Source organism: Gavia stellata, chromosome 15, assembly GCF_030936135.1.
Source record: "Gavia stellata isolate bGavSte3 chromosome 15, bGavSte3.hap2, whole genome shotgun sequence".
NCBI classification, from domain to species: Eukaryota; Metazoa; Chordata; class Aves; order Gaviiformes; family Gaviidae; genus Gavia; species Gavia stellata.
The window spans coordinates 18,028,025-18,049,117 of NC_082608.1; the positions used below are offsets into that span (position 1 = coordinate 18,028,025).

At 39.7% G+C, this 21,093-nt stretch overlaps 1 protein-coding gene and 1 long non-coding RNA gene across 4 annotated transcripts; one reads left to right on the forward strand and one right to left on the reverse strand.

Annotated features, from left to right (window-relative positions):
- Window positions 1-5,859: 5,859 nt before the first annotated feature.
- On the forward strand, window positions 5,860-10,070 carry ATMIN (ATM interactor). The gene is made up of 3 exons (XM_009808270.2): window positions 5,860-5,988; window positions 6,968-7,167; window positions 8,129-10,070. The coding sequence occupies exons 2-3, from the start codon at window positions 6,974-6,976 to the stop codon at window positions 9,957-9,959; spliced, it is 2,025 nt and encodes a 674-aa protein (XP_009806572.2). The 5' UTR covers window positions 5,860-5,988; window positions 6,968-6,973; the 3' UTR covers window positions 9,960-10,070.
- Window positions 8,924-17,278, reverse strand: LOC132318223 (uncharacterized). 3 transcript variants are annotated; one of them, XR_009484306.1, is made up of 4 exons: window positions 16,499-16,785; window positions 16,065-16,187; window positions 12,067-12,300; window positions 8,924-8,961 (listed from the first exon to the last, which is right to left on the reverse strand). It is a non-coding gene; the product is annotated as an uncharacterized LOC132318223 (long non-coding RNA). The 3 variants fall into 3 exon arrangements; XR_009484307.1 differs by lacking the exon at window positions 8,924-8,961 and adding an exon at window positions 17,095-17,278 and having other exon boundaries at window positions 10,471-12,300; window positions 16,499-16,680; XR_009484305.1 differs by lacking the exon at window positions 8,924-8,961 and having other exon boundaries at window positions 10,471-12,300.
- Between the last annotated feature and the right edge of the window lie 3,815 nt (window positions 17,279-21,093).

The window sequence follows — 21,093 nt, forward strand, 5'->3', positions numbered from 1 at the left end:
ACGCTGACGTACGGGGGCGGCGGGCGGGTCCGGGCCACGCGCTTGCTGAATATTCAACAGCGGCGATGACTATTGGCGGCCGCCCCCGGAAGTGGGGGCCCAGCAGCTGACAGCGACATGGCGGCGGCGGCGGCGGCCGGGCGGCGTGGCGGGGGGTTGGGGCGGCCCCCGGCGCCGGCGCCTGTGCCCGTGGGGGACCTGCCGCCCGCCGGCGAGCTGGTGCGGCCCTCGGTGACAGAGCTGTCCCAAGTGAGGACCAACATCCTGTGCACGGTGCCCGGCTGCGGCAAGGTCCTGCCCAACAGCCCGGCCCTCAACATGCACCTGAGCAAGGCCCACCCGGTCCAGGTACCGCCGCCGCCCCGCCGCGGGCCCGCCGCGCGGTGAGGCGAGGCCGGCCCTGCCGCCCGGCCGGGTGCTTCCCTCCCGCTCAGCCCCCGCGGGGGCTGCGGCGGGGGAGGGGGGGGCGCCCCGCCCCTCACCTTGGTCTGTGGGGCTCTGTAATGGCGCGGCTCTGCCTTCCGCTCCGGGCCGAAGCTCCCGGCGCCACCGCGGGGGGCTGCCGGCCTCGCCCCGCCGGGCCCTGGCGCCTGGGCCTCCTCCCCGCCCCTGCCCCGCTGCGAGGAGCCGCCCCGAGCCGCCGGCCCCGGCCCGTGGCGGCGGGTGAGGGGCTCCGCGCCTCCTCGGCGGCCCGCGGCCGTGTGCGGGCCCGGGGGGCGGCCCGCGGCGGCGAGTGCCGCGTTTGGCTGCGCCGGGGGTTTACTTCGTAGTAGGGCGGGGGGCAGCGGTATTCCAAATGGGAATAGCGAAGCGGTTCTCGTTGTCTCTTGTTTAAATCTCCCCCACGTGAAAAGCGTGTGCAGGTGTGTGTATGAGTACACGAGTGTGTGCCCGTGCACAGTCTGACCGCTTGTATTGAGAATTCCACTAAAATTACTTACCGAAAATAAGCAGTTTTGTACCAGTGTTAAACATAAATAAGGCGGCTAAAAGTTCTTTGGGACTCAGTTTCTGTTATTTCATTTGCTTATTGCCTGTCTTTCTGCGGTAAGAGATTGTAGCCCCACTTGTGAGGTGCTATGCAAACATACTGCGTTTCCTACCCTTCGCAGTTGGCAAGCCATCGTAATCCAAGCGCTGAGTGCTGTTATGCTGGGCTTTTTGTTTGTTTTTTAAAAATGTCTGTGAGCCAAAAAAAAACCTAGAGGGATGCCATTTTGGAAACAAGCCCTCATTACCATAGTACTCCTGAGAAAACGCAGCACGTACTGGGGGGGAGGAGAGCCGCAGTTCAGCAAGCATATTTTTGAGTGTGGGCCTTTCAGAAAGATGTCTTTACTTTTCTCAAAATCATAATGCCAAGTGTGTGAGGACAAATCCTATTCCTGGATAGCGCAGCATTCATAGCTGCATGCTGAAAATGCAGCCCCAGTGGGCAAACAATAAACATACTTGTTTTGTGAAATGGCTCATTACAGCATCAAGCATGCGTTACAGATGATCATTTGTGATGGACAAAAGGAAATAGTCTCAAGCATACTTGTGATCTCCTATCTCTGATTGTTTTATTTCATTTCCTAACATGCACCAACAACTTTTGTGTGTTATGTATTGTATCTCGTGTGTACGTATGAGTGGAGGAGCAGAAGCTGAAAACGTTCATTCAGGTTCGGCAGACAGTCGTTTTGGTCGTGAGCTTGTACTCTGAGTGTATGCAGCAGCCAGCGAGGACCGCAGCTGGCGGCTTATATAACTCGTGTTCGGGGTATGACGGGTGAGGAAATGCTGCTTTCTCACCAGTTGCCTAGACAGCTATGAACTATTGGTGCCTTGTAGAATTATAACATATTTCATACACCTACTTACTAAATCTTGTGATAGCTTGGATAAATACTGAAACATGGATGGATGCAGATTTTCAGGAACATCTGACTTATTCCAAGGGCATTGTAATTCAGAGTAAAATGCTACTGAGGCTTAAGGGAGGCTAATTTTTCTGTACTATGTCTTAGATAAAATTTCTTCAGTGTTATGCACGACTTGAGAATGCATCTTGAATGAAAGGATAAAGATATGAAGGTAAAAATATATATAGGTGTGTGTCACTCTGTTTCTCCAGAAAGAGATGGACTTGGACTAATATTTTAGTATTAGTATTTCCTTTTAAGAGATAACTGATTCCCCAGACAAAAAGAATTTAGTAGACTGCATTTGTTAGTGAAACATGAGGAATTCGTGAAGAGGCACCTTCGCAAATGAGGTGGTAAGAAGCTATTGAGAAAGGAGGGAATGTAGTAGTGGTGAAGAGAAGGGAGGTTGACTTGGTTAATTTTCATTAATAAAAGTAACACCAGTAGGATCTTTTGATACCAAAAACTATGAGGTATTGTCACCGCAGAGGAAGGACATTTACATAGGAAAGCAAGATTACCCTGTAAAAACAGAGTCAAGTGCAGTAGTACAAGGTTATAGTCTTGTGAAGTGATAACAAAAAATTTGACCAGTCCTGGTTTGTAGCAGAAGTAACGGAGATGGGAAACACTTGCAAAAGCTATGTGGTCATATGTGTATGAGCATTTAGGGTAATGCTGCTGTGAGAAGGGCAAGCCTAAAATATGTCAGAACAATATTCTCTGTCACTGCTGTAGGGTAGGAATCTGATTCAAATAAGCTAAAATGAATCCAGAAGAGGTGTAGAAAAGGGCTACTAAGGGTGATGAATGGCAAGTGTGTCTGACAAAGGGAAATTAGAAGAATTTGACTTGTTTGGCCTAACGAAAGAAGATATGATGAAATGTTGATATATAAATGTTTGTTTTCTGGCTCCTTAGCTTAACTAAGCCAATAAAAAATGAGAACAGTGGGTATAAACTGGCACTTAATATATTAGGCTTGAAATTTCTTTTCATTCTTTGGTCTTTTGTCTGTATTATTTTATGGGGAGAAGGGTAAGACTTCTGTATAGTTTAAAAATTAAGCTAGAGGAGTTCAGGTAAAGGAGCGGATTCTGTGAATTCCTCTGATAGCAGGGAGGCTGTAGTCAGTGGTGAACTGCAAAGGGTAGCTTACCCAGATGCAAATACCACATTACCACAGTAGTTTTTATAGTAAGAATAAATGCACTTGTCTCCGTGCTATTTAGTAAAGAAATGCATGCTCTTCTGCTGAAAAAAAAAATTTTAAATAGTTGGCTACAGTCTACTGTAACTTATTGCTTTAAATTAATCCTTTGGAGTAAGCCTTTCTGTTGCAGAAAAGCAAGACATCACTAAGTTCACCTTGACTAAATCAGTAGCAAGGATTGTTACTTTCAGTTTTCCATGTTGATGCCACAAGCCTGGTCCGAATGTCAGTATTCCTTGCAATACAAGTGTCTGCGTTGTGAGAAGTTAATTGAAGAAATATCTACCAATAATTGTGGTCAGTGGCTATTGTAGAAACGTGGAAGTAAAATCAGTCATACAAGGAAAGGACTTGTGAGAATGCGTGAAATATGACTGGCCAGACGGGTTTTTGAGAAGATGTGAGATTAAACATGTAGAGCCAGAAGGACTTTGAAAGATGGTCAAAACAAGATTACTGTCTGGATAGGGTTACTTATATGCGTAGAGTATCTCTCAACTTGTCACAACAAATTTGTTGTGATCTGTGCCTCAAAGGCTATGTTCCAGCTGTTAAAAAAGCATCTTACTTGTGTTTATATAGCTTTTAAATGCTTGGTGTTATCCTATACCTTAGTACTTAAGTAGTTTTAAATAACCTGACTGGTTTACCTGTTAAGTGCCTGAACATATTTCCCATATTGCCCTGTCATTTGTTGGGTTGCGACATTAAATATAACACCCTTTGAATAACTTCTTACTTAGGAATAAGTAACTCAAATTGCCACTTACTAAGCATATTGATTTTGTCTGCAGTGGGAGAGAGACCAAACATAGTTTTGACTTAAAGGCAAATCTTTTTTTCTCCTGAGATTGGCATCTGGTGAAAATGTTTCTGGGTAAGCTCAGGGTTAAAAAGTGTAATTGGGGGTAGTGGGGATGGAACAACTAGATTTCTTTGAGTCATGTTCCTGTTTTGGGCAGTGGCTCTAGGAGGTGCAAAAATAATCACAGCAATTATTCAGCAGAGATAAAACAGGCCTGTTTATGAATGGTTAGTCCATGGGGAAAACTGCTGTACATAAAGATGCTTAGAAGGTTAAAACATTACATGAAAACTCCCTTTTTAGAGAATTATTTCAGGTTTTCTTGATGGAATGGCAGCTGATCATTTTGATCAAGAGGCTCTAAACTTTGCTTCTTTGCGTATGGTATGTTATTAACAAAAATGAACTTGCGGCAATGTCAGCAAGTAGCAATGCTGTGTGGGGAAATATAACTGAAATATTGCTTGAAGGGATTACATTTTACACAGAGTGTCTTAGATTAAGAGACAATTTGAGGAAAACCAAAATCATTGAAGTGTCCCTCTCGTCTGCTTCATGGTATTCCTGAAGTGCAAATGAAATGAATACTTCAAAAGCAGGGCACAAGTAGCTCAGAACACAGAGTTGTTGGGTTGTGACTAACTGTAGCTAGGTAAAGAAGCGGGAGGTGTGAGCAGTGAACCCCTTCGTGTTCTGGCAGCTGCAGTACATACTTTCTGTTTGCTTCACATGGGAGTGCTATTGCACTTTGTGGATTCTTTGTTTGGTCTAACCTGTGTAAACACGAAGCAGTTGGAGATCTGCCTGAAGAAGGCAGTTAGGGAGTGACTGGTGTAAAGTGAACATTCCACCACTTACTGTGCTTACTGTCACTGTTGTCATGCTAAGGAAAATCAGGTGCAGAGCTCAAACAGGGCATGCTCCAGATATTCTTCCCTGAATAATCGTCTTGGGGATGCCATCGTGGACTACTGTAACTGGCTCTGGGGACCTGGTTGGCCTCCTACTCAGTCTCAGGATGTAAGGAGACTCACAGCTACTCTGAGCATCAGATTTTTAATAGTTCACTTTTAATTTTTTGCTTAGACACAGATGCCTGATGTTTCCACTGAGACTCTTTCAGAGATGATATGTCTGGAGGGATACGTGTTGTCTGGTTCCCATGGCTACGTCCTCAATAGGAATAGGTTCTATGTGGTTGAACAATTTGGACAGTCCCACTAGTATGTCCTTTTTGTATGTATTTTTGAGGTCCTCTTTGAGCAAGTTACGTTGCTTTCTTCTATTGTCTACATGTGACCAGTGAGGCAGATCACATGGAAAGCGCAGGTATACCAGTCACTTAATGTTTGGAGGTTCAGAATTAGCATACCAGTTTTTAGTTTCATAGACTTAAGTGGGATTTGGCTTATGATCTGAATTAAGTGGCAGAGCGTACTTGGCATTTTTCATTTTATTACAAGTAAACTTCAAATAGTGCCAACAGAATTCCAGCGTCGGGGAAGTGTTGTGTTACACAGTGTGTGACTAATTTTAATGGAGCTTCAAGTAGACTGCGCTATTAACAAGTAAAACCACATTGAATTGGCAGTGTAGTGTAGTATCTGTAGGGAAAGCTTTTTGGCTCAAATAACGCAAAAGGCGGTTATAACTGGCTTGGGGCAGCAAGTATCTTGGTAAAAGTAAATAGTACAGTATCGCTACTCTGTAGAGCTTGCTGTAATTTCACTTGGTAATTTTGATGGTATATTTGCAAAGTAGCATCCACATAGGTGAAAAACTCCATTTGAACTTTCAGATCACTTAGGAAAGTGACTTCAACTCACTGAGGTAGGTGTGTAAACTCAGTGAGCCAAAGTTGATGTGTATTCTGAATGTTGTCTTTAATATGCAAACCTGTAGAACTGCCAACTTCTCAATTGGTTCTTTTTCAGGATGGAAAGCTTAATGCACCAATAAGGAAGGGCTTGAAAACTTCACAGAAATTCTACTGCTGCCCTATTGAAGGCTGCCCTAGAGGACCAAACAGACCATTTTCCCAATTTTCCCTTGTAAAACAGGTATTCATATTTCCTAAAGTATTATTTTCATACTGATTTAGTCCTGACTGTCTCTACTCCAGAGAGTGTACACTTTTGCATTCAGATATGAGCAAGGCCTCTCAGCATATATGCAGAAGTTGGAGAATTGTATGCAGAAACTCCACATGGGCATATGGTTAATGAATTTGCATGTTGGCATGTTGATATTAGAGGACTTGAACCTTTTGATCAGGCAGATGCCAGTATGTTTTGCTAAACTAGAAGTCAGCCTCTCTCCACAAATTAAAAAGATGGAGAAAGATCAAAGAGGGGGGAAAAAAGATCAAAGTAGCAACCAATAAAGGTTTAAAATATGGCTGATGCTTTTAAACTGCTTTTTTAAGTGGTCAGTAATTAAGAGTTTTTCTCTGCTTTAGTACCAAAGTGCATTTGTTTACTAGTTACCTATTCAAGAAAACATGTAAGACTTGTTTCTGCTTGAGTGAGTAAAAAAAAGCACTCTTCTCCTGTTGGTTACCTGTGATAAGCTGGGGAGACCATAGGAGATGAGTGACTAGCGCTTGGTGCCGTAAATGAAAAGGAAAAATTCTGCTGTTTGCTCTGAAGTTGACCTGTTTGACTTGAGACTATTTGCTCAGTTGTAGCTCTTCAGGAGTGTGCACACGTTGCAACATACACTTACTACGCTCTTTGGCAAGATTCATCTATAGATTTATTAATGTCCGTTGGAAACCTCCAATAGCATTAGGACACATAAATATTTATCTGTGTTTTAAGACGCACATAGCACAAGCAGATTTGCAAACTTTAAATTCTTTCTGTTGACTTCTTTAAGCTGGTAACTTATTCCTAAGGAGACTTTTTAAAAAAATTTAATTCTACTCTTCAATGCCATTTAACAACTAAAAAAATGCAAATATTAATGTCTCCCCTAAATGTTATTTTCTCTTTTTATCTTAGCTGGAGGCTAATGTTTACTTTTCATTGTGTATTCTAGCACTTTATGAAAATGCATGCTGAAAAGAAGCACAAATGTGATAAATGTAGTAACTCCTATGGTACAGAATGGTATTTGAAACGGCATATAGAGGTCTGTGGCAAGACATTCCAGTGTACTTGTGGGTGCCCTTATGCCAGCAGAACAGCATTACTGTCTCACATTTACCGAACTGGCCATGAAATTCCTGCAGAACACAGGTAAAAGTGAAGCACTTAAGTAATGATACTTACATTCATCACCAAGTTCTATGTCTCCCATGTACTGGCTTTTTGTCTCCTTTCTATTGATTAAATAGGAAATAGGCTTACATTGGTTTAGCTGTAAAGCGGTTTGCAGTTTCTTTGTTCTGTTGCTTTTAGTAGTTTCTGGTTTGTTGAAGGCAATGGTGATTGCCTAATCAATATGGTCAGGTTTCCCCACATATAAAACAAAAAGTATTGATGACGCTGCACTGCATGGCATAAATGCTTCTGGTTCTTATTGCATCTGCTTTTATAGTTCTGTGAGAGTAGAGATGATTTGGAAACGTGGAATGCAGTTCAGCTTATCTTCTTTTATAGTCTAGTCATCTTTGCAAGTATTAGTGGATTATTTTTTTTTTAATGCCTATGTATGCAAGTTTAGATTTTAGAGTTGTCTTAACATGTACATATATTTCATAAAGGGTAGTCTGTTTCCTGAGGCCTCATCTGTCTGTCTTGGAGGTTCAACTGCTGCAAAACTAAGTTTTGTGTAAAGGAATGCTAATCGTATTTTCAGTCTCCATGAGAGACCTTTACCTGCACACTAATTTTAAGAGCGCTATCCCTTCAATGCTCAGTCTGAGTTAGCATCAAAATAACAAATTAAACAGGTCTTCAAATCAGAGCGCTTAATGTACAAGGGGGAAGAAACCATCTAAACTTCCACCTTCATTTAGAAATACGTCTCCATAAAAGAGGTAACCTTTTTTCTTTTTTAATTGGGAGAGTGAGGAATGAAACTTTACAAAACTGAAGTTCATGGAGTATTTTTATGTTTTAATCAGGATTAGTTGTCTTCTCATATCCAACCTCATTTGTGACTTCAGTTTATGTTTTCAATGCGATGACTTAAAAGAATGGAAGGCAGATGTTTTGTGCTTGAAAGGAATATAAATTATTGATCTCATGTTCACAGGGATCCTCCTAGTAAAAAAAGGAAAATGGAAACCTCCGTACATAATCAGCAGTTGGCAGAGAAAGCAAATGAAGCATTCATCAATACACACAATAATAAACCTGGCACTCAGGAATTGGAGTCCTCTGAAGTGAAACTAGTGGCCTCTCTTGAAGGCTCCTGCAGTTCTAACTTCACGAACCAAATGCAGCCAAAATGCACACCGAAGATGCTTTTACCCAAGCCCAAGGTGGCTTTGGTTAAACTTCCAGTGATGCAGCTTGCTCACTTGCCTATATATGTATCTGCACCAGACTCTTCTGTCAAACCTGCTGTAGTGGCTGTTGATAATCAAGGATCAGTTGTAAGTACTGTTCATTTATTGCCTCAATCTATAGGAATTCTGATTCCAGCACTGGAGGCAGAAACACTTGTATTTAAAGATAGTATGCCTGTTTCAAAAGTGACAAATTCTGGTGATCATGAACCAGTAAGTACTGGTGTACAAGTTGAGTTGGATAAGGTTACATCGAGTAACACAGGGCAAGAGCTGGGGAATGTTTGTCACAAGAATAAAATTTCTTCAATAAATATACAGACTGACTTATCTTATATTTCGCAGAACTTTGTACCGGCTGCAGCGTGGTCTCCCAATTCTTCTGTATCCTCTTGCTCTCAGACAGATCTGTCATTCAGTTCACAGGTTTCATTACCCATCAGTGTACAAACACAAACGCTGCTGCCTGCTTCCAAGCTGACTTCATCCATAGCTGCTCAGACTGATGCTTTTAGTCAGGTTTGTTTTCCAACATGTGGCATTTCTAGAGAGACTCAAACCAGTAGGGCACAGGACTCTGTTGATGGAAGAGTGCAAATGGACCAGGCTGTAATGTGCAGTGACATCTTTGACAATGTTCATTCATCATATAATGTTTCTACTCACATTGAACTTCCAGAAAACAATTTAATGCCTGCAAATATAGATCAAACCTTGCTGCAAAGGAGTAATTGCAAGAGCCTGAATCAAGATACGGTGAAGTCTGAATCCCTTATCAGCTTCAATACACAGACTAATATGCTTCCTTCTCAAAATACGATGGATAATCAAACCCAGACAATGGACCTGCTAAGTGATCTGGAAAACATCTTTTCAGGAAACATGTCTGGGCAGACACTGGATAATCGTGGCCTTTTGTCTGAGACAAGTTCTAATGCTGACGCGCATCTGCCATCTGGTCCATCACAGAGCGCAGGAATAGACTTTGACATTGAAGAGTTCTTTTCAGCGTCCAATATCCAAACTCAGACTGAAGAGAGTGAGCTTGGTACCCTAAACTCTGAGCCAGTTTTGGAGTCACTGGACATTGAAACTCAGACTGATTTCTTATTTTCAGATAGTGCCACTCAATCATATAGCTGCCGAGGAAATTCTAACTTCTTAGGTTTGGAGATGTTTGATACACAGACACAGACAGACTTGAATTTCTTTTTGGACAGTAATACCCGTCTGCCTTTAGGAAGTATTCTGAAGCAGTCTAGTTTCTCCATGAGTACTGACTCATCTGATACAGAAACCCAAACAGAAGTATATCCGGCTACTAAAACCATACCTACTCAGAATATTGAAAGCAAAGTCCAGCTCAGTAGCGCTGAAACACAGACTATGGATAGCTGCTTTGAGAATCTAGGGAGTTTATTCCTTACCAGCAATGAGACACAGACAGCAATGGATGACTTTCTTCTGGCTGACTTAGCCTGGAATACAATGGAGTCCCAGTTCAGTTCAGTAGAAACACAGACCTGTGAAGAGCTGTGCTCCTTGTTTCATAGCTCTGACAAGCCCAGTCATTGAGTACTACGTAATATAACTGTTTCCTGTGGTTTGAAATTAAGTTATTGGGGTGGGAGAGACGACTTGACCAAGTTATCCACTTTGCATTATTGAATGTAGTTATTGTGAGCAGTTGGCCTAAGAGACTTTTCATGCTGAAGGTACTCTATTGAAAATGTAACTTTACATAAGCTATGGGTGTATAAATGGGGGGGGGGGGGAAGGAGGGGCTGTAACATGTTGATGTACATTTGAACCTTAAAAAAAATATTGTGGTGCCTATGTTTTTTCCTCAAATTTCTTTACAAAGCTGATACTGCTTTCATTTAAACTGAAGAACTTCTAAAGTTGTTCTATATATATCTATGTATTCCTGGCTTACATATAGGGTTCCAATGTGCTGGACCAAAACCCTGACCTGTCCAATTCAGATGCTTCCCTGAACTTACGGGGGAGGATTCTGTTAGCGTAAGCTACTTCTGCTTACTTTTTTTAGTAGCTTGTATTTTAAATCCGGCATGAACATAATAAGCCGTATTGTCTTCTTTTACTTTATGCCTTCACAGCTCTTTCTCCTGCATAAGCTGGTATTTTCCAAATACCTGTCCAACACACTAGACACATGTAGACTCTTGAATTGTTGAATATATTTATTATTAAAAATACGTATAAAGAAAAAAAATACGTCCCTGAGTGACACTGATGCCCTTTGAAGGGTAGGAAAAGAACTTGGAATACATAATTATAGGGAAAATTAGTATGTCATCCTTTTAGCTAGCGTAATAAATGGGACTAACACTTCTGGAGTCTTCTGGAGAGATTTGCCTAAATTATTTATGTCTGTAAGATGCAAATGTTACAATGTGTGTGCCTCAAAGACTGGAATTCGTTTTCGCTTAAATTCTCCTAGCTTTATTAAGATATAAGTTGAGAAATGTTACAGCGGTTTATACCTCTGTTACCTTAACAGAAATCTTTAGAAATGGGAAATTAAATTCTCTAAAATACTCACTCACCTAGACTCCTGTTTTTGGATTTCCGGCTTCCAAAAACAACTGGAAATTGGAATCCATACAACAGAGCTGGAAGATCAGCTCACAGAATCCCTTTCAGAACACTTGTATCTTGCTTTTGCACATTGGTCTGCAGCCCTCAGTTTCTGCAGCTTTCAGAGAGTTTTTCTGAGTATAGTCAAATTCAAACAAACTGATTTTTCAGAGAAGAAACGTGTGACCTCTTGGAATTTTTTTTTAATGTTCATCTTGCCCCTCATACCATTGTTTGCAGTATTTTTCATTGGCATGAAAAAAAAATTGAGCCAGTTGTGAATGTATGTTGGAATTTGGCCTTTACTAATATTTATCTCTTATTATACTACCTGCAAAATGTAGGCCTCTGGTTTTGTCTTGGACAGGTTTTAGTTTCTGCTACGAGAAACCTCTTCTTGTCAACTTCCTGGGCCTGTAACAGACTTGACTTCTCCATTGTGAGAGGAGAGGTATTGCCTGTGTATTTACTGGGCAGCCCATCAGTAAATGTATGTCCAAGCCTTAGTCTTTGAAGACTCCTTACGCTTTGTGCTTCATATCCTCAACTCAAGGATGTGGGAGTTAAGTTACTCATCCATTGCAGTTAGCTTGTTTTGTTTTTTTCTTTTGTCTCTTCCTACCACTTTTTAAGTTGCCATAGTTAGTGCACTAATATGGTAAGCATCTCTACTTTTACTGGAAGTAATCTCTTTAGATTAACCCTGAAACTCCTATTTTCCTCCTGAAAAACACCTGAAGCCACAGCTGTGTTGCCTGTTTAATTTTTCAACATTTCTAGGTGCGAGTTCAGACACTTTCAGTCTTTGGCTGAAGAAACTGCAGAAAGGAATCTTGCAGTTCTCCCCAGGATTACAGTAATTTGGCTTTGGGGAAAGTCCCCCCAGGTTTCACAATGCCCAGAGTTCTGATCTTAAAGGCGGCATATATTTTAAAAAAAGGAAGGCATCACTTGTAATTCTGTTTCTTCTGAAGATATGACTGATTCATATTTACCTGCCTACTTTGAAATTGGGAAATAAGATAAATGACAAAAATAGGTTAATTTATTCTATTGCAGTATTTTTCTAGTAATGTTGCACCTTCAGGTTTTGAAGTGTTTTTCCTTCTCCTTTCTTCGCCCTGGCTGGAATACCAGAGAACATTTCTTCATACATAGGCTTCTGTGTTTCCCATGTGCAAGTTGTCTGTACTGATGCATGAAGGAGAAGCAGTTGCTATAAATCTGGTTGGGGAAAACTGCATTTTCCACGGCTGTAGAAAGCAGAAGTGAGGAACTGTCCATGACCTCTGAATTTAGAAAGTCAGTCTTTTTCCTGCAAGAGAAGAAATCTTAAGTGATGAGGAGCAGAATTACAGAAGGCTTTGAATTGTAGCCATCTGAGAGACCAGCTAGCATTTAAAGAACTTTGAAACTAATTTACACATCAGAATGAGAATTGCCACGTTCTTACGGTGTAAGCCGAAGCTCTTAATATTGGTGACTATCAGAAAAAACCTAAGGTTTTTGTGGATGCAATCTTACAATGTGATTGTTACTCGTTTATTGTACTTTGTAATTAAAAGTATTTAGGAGCTTTGTGTGTTTTATTAGAACATGCAAATACCATTCCCTTCCCTCATCCTATGGGTTTAAAATAGTTTGAACTTTAATTAGGTGAGCACAGTACTACAACATGTAATTATTTATTGAAAGAATGCAGTATTAAGAAATTAATTATTAAATATGTCTGCATTGTCTTAGGGAAGGGGCTCATTCTGACCAAAATTAACTTCTTTCTTCACAAATTTGGTTCTCCATAAATTATTCATAAAAGTCAGAAACAGATTTGGATCCTATGTTGCTGGCATATGTCACTCAGTTTGGATTTATTAAGTATTTTTGTGAAAATGTGAAGGCTGCAACCAGACTTCATAGTTTGCTGAATCCCACAGTAAACCTAATGAAACCTGATGTGAAATACTGTTGCTGAATAGTACGAATTCTTCAAATTTGAGCAAGTTCTTTAAAATAGCTAATTTTCTATTTTGGCCATTGTTTTAAAAATAAACTTCAGTCAGAACTACTTTTTGGTAGTACTAAAATGATACTTGCCTCCCTTTTTCTGCAGTTTCTCTCTGATTTGATTTTCAAGGCACTGCCTCTATTTTAAGTGTTGGTCAGCAGTGACTTACTACTTTGTTTATTCTCTTTTGTATCCTCTACTGCCATTTGAAGTGCTATACAAAAAGTAACATCCAATTCTCCATAGCCTCTTAGCACAAATTTTTATGTGGTAGTGATACTCATGTTACTTCTTCCGCTTTGCATTTCCTGCTTAATTCTGTTATGCTGTGGTTGCTGGATCTTGATCTGGATGCCTGTGTGATGCTGCTCTAAAACTGAGTTAATAGTTTTGTAGTTTCACTTGAGCTTTTCTTTAGTATATAAAAAATCAAACAAGTGAAACAGCAAATTTGGGACACGCATTCTACGAGAACAGAAGCGCAAAACAGCTGAAAAATGAGAGATCTGTCTTGTTGCCTTCCATGTTTGTTTGTCACAATGCTAAAAGTTTGTATGACAGTAGATGTATGTTTCTTCTACTTCTGGCTTTATTTGCATCTATTTCCACTAATACGCTTGTAAATACTTCTTTCTGCTTTGGGTAGGGAGGGAATCCTCCCCCAACTTTTCTCGTCGGCCTAGAGAAATCGGTAGTTTAAAGTCTGAGTTTACTAACGCTACATATTCTTAGCTATGCAAAGCTGCTTGTGTCTAGAAAATTTTCACTTCCAAAGGATATGAACTCTTAAAAAAAAATATGTACTTGCAGCTATAAATTAAACAGCTGTAAAACAAGCTTTGTGAGACCTTGTCTAGTTTTGAATAATTCAATCAGTGTCTGTAACTTAGTGCATGTAACTAACACTCCTTACAAATTTTTATTCCAAGGCGCACACGCAGTCATTTTTTCTGTTGCAAACAAAAGGCTGAACTTCCCTGTTAGTCATATGTACCTTCATTGTGTAGAGATAACAGAACAAAGAAAGATGACTGCCTTCCACTGTTTTAAATCCTTATCCTGCCAACACATGCTCACATGCTTAGTCAGATCTGAATTAATTTTTTTGTGAGGTTGGGTAGAGATGTAAGTGGTGGCAACACTGCAATCTTAGGGTGTTAGGGGTTTTTTAATAGCCTTTCAAATATAGGGTAAGTCAATAGGACTAATACATACTGAATCAACATAGGGTGCTCAACTTGCAAAAGAATATGTTACTGAAGTGACAACTCAGAGGTGAACCAAATGTACTTGCCTTTATCATTAAGGTTGTACAGCTTCCTTCGCTTTAATATATTTCTGATGTGTGTTGTTTTTTTAAACATGATCTTAATGTACAATTTACTGTTCCAAATACATTCACACCAAAATGTTGGTGACATGCTGGGCCTTGCAAGCTTTTTCATTTGTGTTTGGTTTAAGGTGCTGCTGTGCTTGTGTTCCTGATAGAATAGGCCTACTGTAAACAGACTCCCATTAATAACTTTATATCAATACTATGAGGATAGGGTTGTTTAATGGTAGCAAGCTTCAATGCATGGTGCAAACATGCATCTTCTGTTTCTTTTGTTGTTTTTTTAACCGTTGATGTGAATTTAAATGTGTGCTAGAAGGATTTGCTGCTTAGAGCATGACTGAATTTTCTTGTTTAAAATGCCATTGCTATGCAATGAATAGACTCGAACTACATCGTTCAACTCTGCATTGCCTTGCAGTCAGGTTGAGGCTATGTTTGTATTTGTGCGCGTGACTCTTCCACTTCACCGAAAATGTAATCGGACAGCCTGAAACTGTGGAAACTCCTGAAGGAACTGCTGTGTTAAATAACACAAGTCCTTTACTTCTGATTCTTTTTCATATACTGGCTTTACAGCAGTATCTTCAACATAACTAGCAATGGAATAGATGACTTGTGATGATGTAAGCTGTACATTTCACAACAACTGATGCTTTACATGCATGCTTCAAGCACTTGCATGCAGAGCTAGATTGACAGATATTTGCAAGTGCATCTATGATAAAGCTAGATATGAAAGATAGCCATATTTTTTTCAGCTTACAGAATTCAACACCTGATTATGATCTAATTTAAACTTGTAATTATTTGGAATGGATAGTAATAAATCTCGTGGGTGAGTCTTTCCCAAAGCATCTGTGAGTTAATCTCAACAGGCTGAGAAATGTCCTTAAAATACTTTTCTTCTCATCAATAGTGGGATTTTGATCTAGTGGACAAATTTGGTTTTCAAAGGATGTCCATGTTTAATTATTGCTATTTAAGCCAGGAACCTTGCGATGAGCAAGCATTCATTTCTTTACAAGTGACAATCCCAAAGAAGGAATGTTGTCCTAGTGATTGTGAAACTTTTAAGTATATTAATGCATGCAGAGAAAACCTTGTGCCAAAATACTGTTTCATATTTCCCTCTGTTGGAAACTGAAGTGTTACACAAAGCTACTAGTAAGTTATTGACAAGTATTGAAACGTTTTGTTCACAATTGAAGCACTTACTTAGTCCTGTAAATTATACATATTTTGGAATAAAGTTAACTTCAATCCATTTTTGCCTTCTGTTTTAATGGCTGTGATCTCCTGCCCCCAGAGGCATGGGTGGGGTATTCTGTGCCTATTGGCCAGTACCACCCGTTGCTCCTTAACATCTTACCTTTTGAAAGCTAGGTGTCTTTTGAATTGGTAGAGATTTTGTAAATTAAAACTATCTTACAATGTCAGTCCTTCATCTCCAGAGGCAGCAAATCTTTCCTATGTAGTCCTGCTTCTCAGTGAATCCTAGGAAGTTTAAACTCACAGCACAAATGTAACCAGAACATCAAGATGCTACATTTCATGAACCTGAAACAAACCCATTCGAGAGGTTCTCTGCATAGGTTCACTTACAGCATAGACTTCTGTGCAGAATCTGATGCATCCAAGCAGGGCCGGATTCCTCTGACCAGGAGCAATCCAGGCTGGCTGCACTATTGCTCCATCTCAAACCTCTCGGCAGCGCGTGCAAAATGTAATCTTTAATTACCTTGTACGCACAATGGAGTACCTCTACAGTTTCAGCTCACTGACAGATGCTTTTCTTCTACAACAGGCACTCGGGACTAAAGGATTACTTCGCATTCTTCCTCCACCTTACCATCCACTCCTCCTGCAATTTTCAAGATCTCTAGAGTCATAAGTAACATCAGGTAGAAATTCAACTGCATTATGATGATTAGCTTTCAAAGTATCCTACTAGAAAATCAGTCGTCTCTAACAGCTTATATTATTTTGCAATATATTTTAAATAACTGAGAAAATAATTTTTGCCACTATGAATATTAAAAAAAAGCTAGAGTATGTTGATTTGGAGTATGGATTATACTTTATCTCTTTTCTTCCTGCACAGTTCCCATGCTTAGTCACAATCCCACTGTTTTCTGTTAGTTGGACAATATAAAATGCTGATTCTACTGTTACCTGTGTATCTTGTATATATAATTCAGAGTAGGTGAACGAGCAGATGCTCCTTGACTGAAAGTTCGTCTGTACCATTACATCAGCGCTAGTCACGAATGAAGCATTCTCTGATGTATAGCAGGCTGCTGTTTTCAGTCCCATCACGCTCTGAGGTAAGTATTTGCAGAAGGCAGCGTTCAGCCCTAGTGGCAGCAAAATGTGGAAGGTGTTTCCAGAGGGGCGTATGTCATAAGTATCTAGAAACTAAATTCCTGTTCAGAGCATTTAAAATTATGAACGAGTCAAACGTGTAAGATGCTGACTGTCCATTTAGTAATAATTGCCCTATTCCTATCGTAGGGATGATTCTGCTTAATTTAGGCTGAGTTATTTCAGGCTTTTCATTACTCAGAACAGATTTGGCCCACGGACCAGTCAGCTACTTTGACGGGCTGAGCCTCATGAAACTGTCACAAATAGTAGGCAGTCTAAAAGGCAGGACAAACTTTAAATCCTGATTGAGAACAGATTGAGAAGAAGATAATGGCTGTTTAGAAGGAAAGCCTTGTCTATTTTCAAACTACTTTCTTGTTTGCTGTTGCTGAGAATTCACTTACTTCTTCTGCTGGCAGTGAAGGCATCCCTGGCCAGTTTGTGTTTAGTTCCTGAATTTCCTTCACTTAAAGAAATTGCATGCTGGCAAGCTGATTGTTTTCTGCCAAAACAATGGAATTAGAGGCAGATTTTCTTTCTGGCTCCAGGATTTGACAGCGAGTCCTCTGGAATCCGTCCTTTGGAAGTTTGGACCTAAAATACAAGGGAAAAAATGTTGATTTAACTTTCAGGTGTTCCGTCATTGTATTTTTACATTGTTGTCAACAATTCCCTTTTCACTTAATTTGTTCTGGCACCTTGAATACAGGAAGCACTTCTAGCTGATCTAGCCCTTAAGTTTATTTCCTTTCCTTGAACGGGGATGGCTTTATTCTTGAGAGAATTTACACGTAAACAAGAAGCTGCTGTTTCCTGTGCTAGAAGAACCCAGTGTATTTAAGGGTATGTAACTTGATTAAGCTTACAATGGTTTAAGCATTGTGTATTCGTTTCTTTATGTTCTAGGCTTTTAGTTAGCAGCTTTTCTGGTCTTCTGCTACAGGTCTTGTAGCAATAATCTGCGAGTGTGTTCTTAGAAATATTATCATGTATCAGGCTGTCTAATCTGTCTGATTTGGCAGTTTCAAAAACCTCAGCAAAAATCTTACCTGGTATAAAACACTGGAAAACCTGGAAATAAAGTTTATAGTTTTCCCTGCAACTTTAAGCAGGTTTTTTTTGTAGTCCTAAAGAATTTACTACCTGTCTGCAATGGCTGCAACTTACAATTACTATAACAAATGTGTTTGGCTTTATTTACTGTTAATTGGTACTGCAGTTCATTTTTCAGTTTTCTCACTGAAGCAGTGGTATTTTCAGGTTTTTTCAGTCTGAATGGGAGAGACTATCTTCTCGCCTTCTAGACTATGGAAAACATTACTAGTTTCACACATACCTATATGTTTGAATTTTCTATTTAGTGGAAAATGAGACTGACACAAGTACATATGGATTTATTTATATTGGGGCTATTTGTGAAGGATGCTTCTTTTGTAGAGCTTGCATTTTATATCTAAATATGAAAAACAGGATTAGAAAATATATTACCATAGGGAGAAGGGTACAAAGAAGGGAAGAAAATGGTATGTTAGAGAGGGTCTCTGTTCTGTCAGAATGATACTGCACTTGTGTAACTGCAGCACCATAATTGAATAGCAGTTTGGACAAGGTACTACAATAAAAAACTATGTTTCCTGGAAATTAACAACCAAGATAGAGCTTGACTCCAGACAGTCATTGGCTGCAATTATCAGATATCCAGAGTATTGAAAGAGTTAAAAAAATGCATATAGATCATAGTATTAGCTATCATGACCTATTTTTTTTTAAATATAGGTCTTTAGGTCTTTGTAAGTTTCTAATAGGTTCTTTATAACTCTCCCTCTTGACTTGCAACAAAATACCAAACAGGTACAAAAAATTACTGTCATTTCAGATTGAAATGTTTAGCTTTTGTCCTTCAGGAAGAGTGAAAGAATGCGGGACACAGTAATCCTGCCAGCAGCCCTGTGCTTTTTCTGACATAGATGCTTATTTTGTTTGCCCCTCAGTAGGTGGCACTCCTCTCTCCAATACAGAGAGAGGAAAAATCAAATTTGCTGCCAGAAAAATGGTGGCCTTGTTCTAACCTCTAGTGCGACAACTTTCATACTCTGCACCTTAAGCTGATATGCCAGTCTACTTAAAGATATGCTTCTTAAAGAATCGTAACATACTTTCTATATAAATTAGTGTTCTAAAAGACTTCCAGGCTTCCCTAAGCAATTCCCAGGAAAATTTGTATTAGGAGACAAAGCAAACTGCTTGGAGCTGTTATTTAACACTAGCACTCCGCTCCGGCGTTCTTCTCTAGAGGTCATTTCACGTGAGTATTGGGTGAAGAAATGAAGCCTTGTCATCTTTCCTTTTTTTAAAGGAATAAACATAATTATTTAGATACATAGAATACATATCACCTATTTTACTGAAACTATGCCTCTAGAAGGTGATTATTCTTTAGCTCTGATGTTGAGATACCTGAAGATGAACACAATTAACAAATTGATGCCAGAAAACTACTAAAAACTACATTTATGCACATTTATGCGTTATTAGTAACGAAATAAATCTAAAAAGATACTGAATTCCTCCATCTGTTTTGAAGTGAAAACCATATGCTGTGGGGAGCCTTGCACTGGTATTATCTCTCCCTATTCCAAATTTTTGTCAAAGCGTCAAAAGAGGGGAAGGGTAAGTTGCAGTGAATCTCTGTCCTGAATGCTGAATTGAATTGCAGTTACCTATGTATCTATGGAAAGACTGCTATTTTACTTTGGTTTTTGTTTAACACGAAAGCAGAAGAACTTGATCTGAAAGTCCCTCATTTAATACGAGATGAAACAAGAATAAGTGATTATCAGAATGCACAGAATACATATTAAACAGAAACATGCAAAGAACACATTAACAGGATTAAAAAGAGGAAGCTACTTACAATGAGTAAGAAAAAATAATTGCAAATAACTTTCAGTCCCAGCACTGTCTGCTTTCCAGGTCATTTCCGTTTCTTTTAGGTGCCAGATTAGCAATGAAGGTATGCAAATGTTTGTCTGTGAAGCTCAATAGGATTTAGCACTGTTTAAGCTAAGAATATTATTAAATGCCTTGCGGAGTGGGCATGGATTTAAGAACGATCCTAAAGTTAGGCATTGCTTCAGTGCTCAGCAGCATCAAATACCTAATTACTGTCCTAGGCTACTGTAGTCATTCAGAGTGAATCTAAATGAAGAGGTTGCACTTCGTCCCCAGAATAAGCTATTTAAGGCTCTAATGAATCTCTCTTATGGTCAGGAAGAAACTAAACCTATGTGGAAGTAATTGGCATTCATCAGCTTATAATTCTATTGATAGCATCTACAAGAACTACAAATATCCACATTGCTCACAAGGAAATTTTGTCTTTTTTCTTACAGTCTAACAAGCTTTAAAAAAAGCATGAAATTACAATATAGAAATGTTAGGTCAGTCTAGACAGCACTGCAGCTCCTGCAGCATGGCTGACTGTAAAGGGAGGTAGTCCAGAAAGCTGTGCAACTGCCTGCATTTTTCACTTGTTTCCTTCCTTGACCTCAACATACCTGTTCCTGACATTATCGGTTAAAGAGCCCTGGGTGGCATCATGTTTTGTATATTGTTTTTGCTTTGTATGTGGAAGCTGCATACAGGCATGACGACTGTTCTTTTTAAAAGCAATTGGATTAGAAACAGTTGCAATACTTTTGTCTGATGTAAGAGCACAGTGCCAGTATAACTGCTCAGGATCTTCTTGCAGGAGTGAGACCTTTGTATGGCTTGAGATAAATGATGATTCATGAATTTCTGGTTTTTGTCCCCTCACTTTATCATTCACAATCTCAGCTCCCTTTTCACCCTTCTGCTCTGTTGCTCTCCATGGTGACTACAGAAAGCAATCTCAGCTGAAGTACCATTGAGCATCTTCTGAGAGACAATGGCTTTTGTATTCTTCCAAGAAGGGTCTGAAGTATCCTTGGGAGTGGTGTCTTTCACAGGTAGACGTACTTGTGAAGACTTAAAGGCAAAGATTCAGAGCCATATGGATCAAGCACATTAATCTCTTTATGCCTTACAGCTTCTGGATTTTTCACATCTTCCAGGTTCCACATACTGTGTTCTTTTTATTGGCAGGTTCTTTACTTCACCTTGGAATGTTTGAACAGTGTAACTTGTTACGTATTTCCATTTTAATGCCGTATGTTGTAGGACAACAGGTAGACTTAACTAGAATGGGTTGAAATCTCTTCCTTTTCTCAAGCTGTATCAGCTATAGCATCTACACTTAACTCGCCTTCTGATTTTGATTGATCTCTTGTGGGCTTGGCTTCTTGACCTATACTGTTGTTGATAGATTGCAGTGTGTCTAAGCAAAACTGGCAATTGTTGGAAGTTTCATTTGCCTTGCATTT

What these genes read in the sequence shown, in the direction of transcription:
- ATMIN (XM_009808270.2), top strand. Translation starts at nt 6,974, where the DNA reads ATGAAAATGCATGCTGAAAAGAAGCACAAATGTGATAAATGTAGTAAC. An exon ending in GAAATTCCTGCAGAACACAG is followed by an intron (nt 7,168 to 8,128) that starts GTAAAAGTGAAG and finishes TCATGTTCACAG; the next exon opens with GGATCCTCCTAGTAAAAAAA.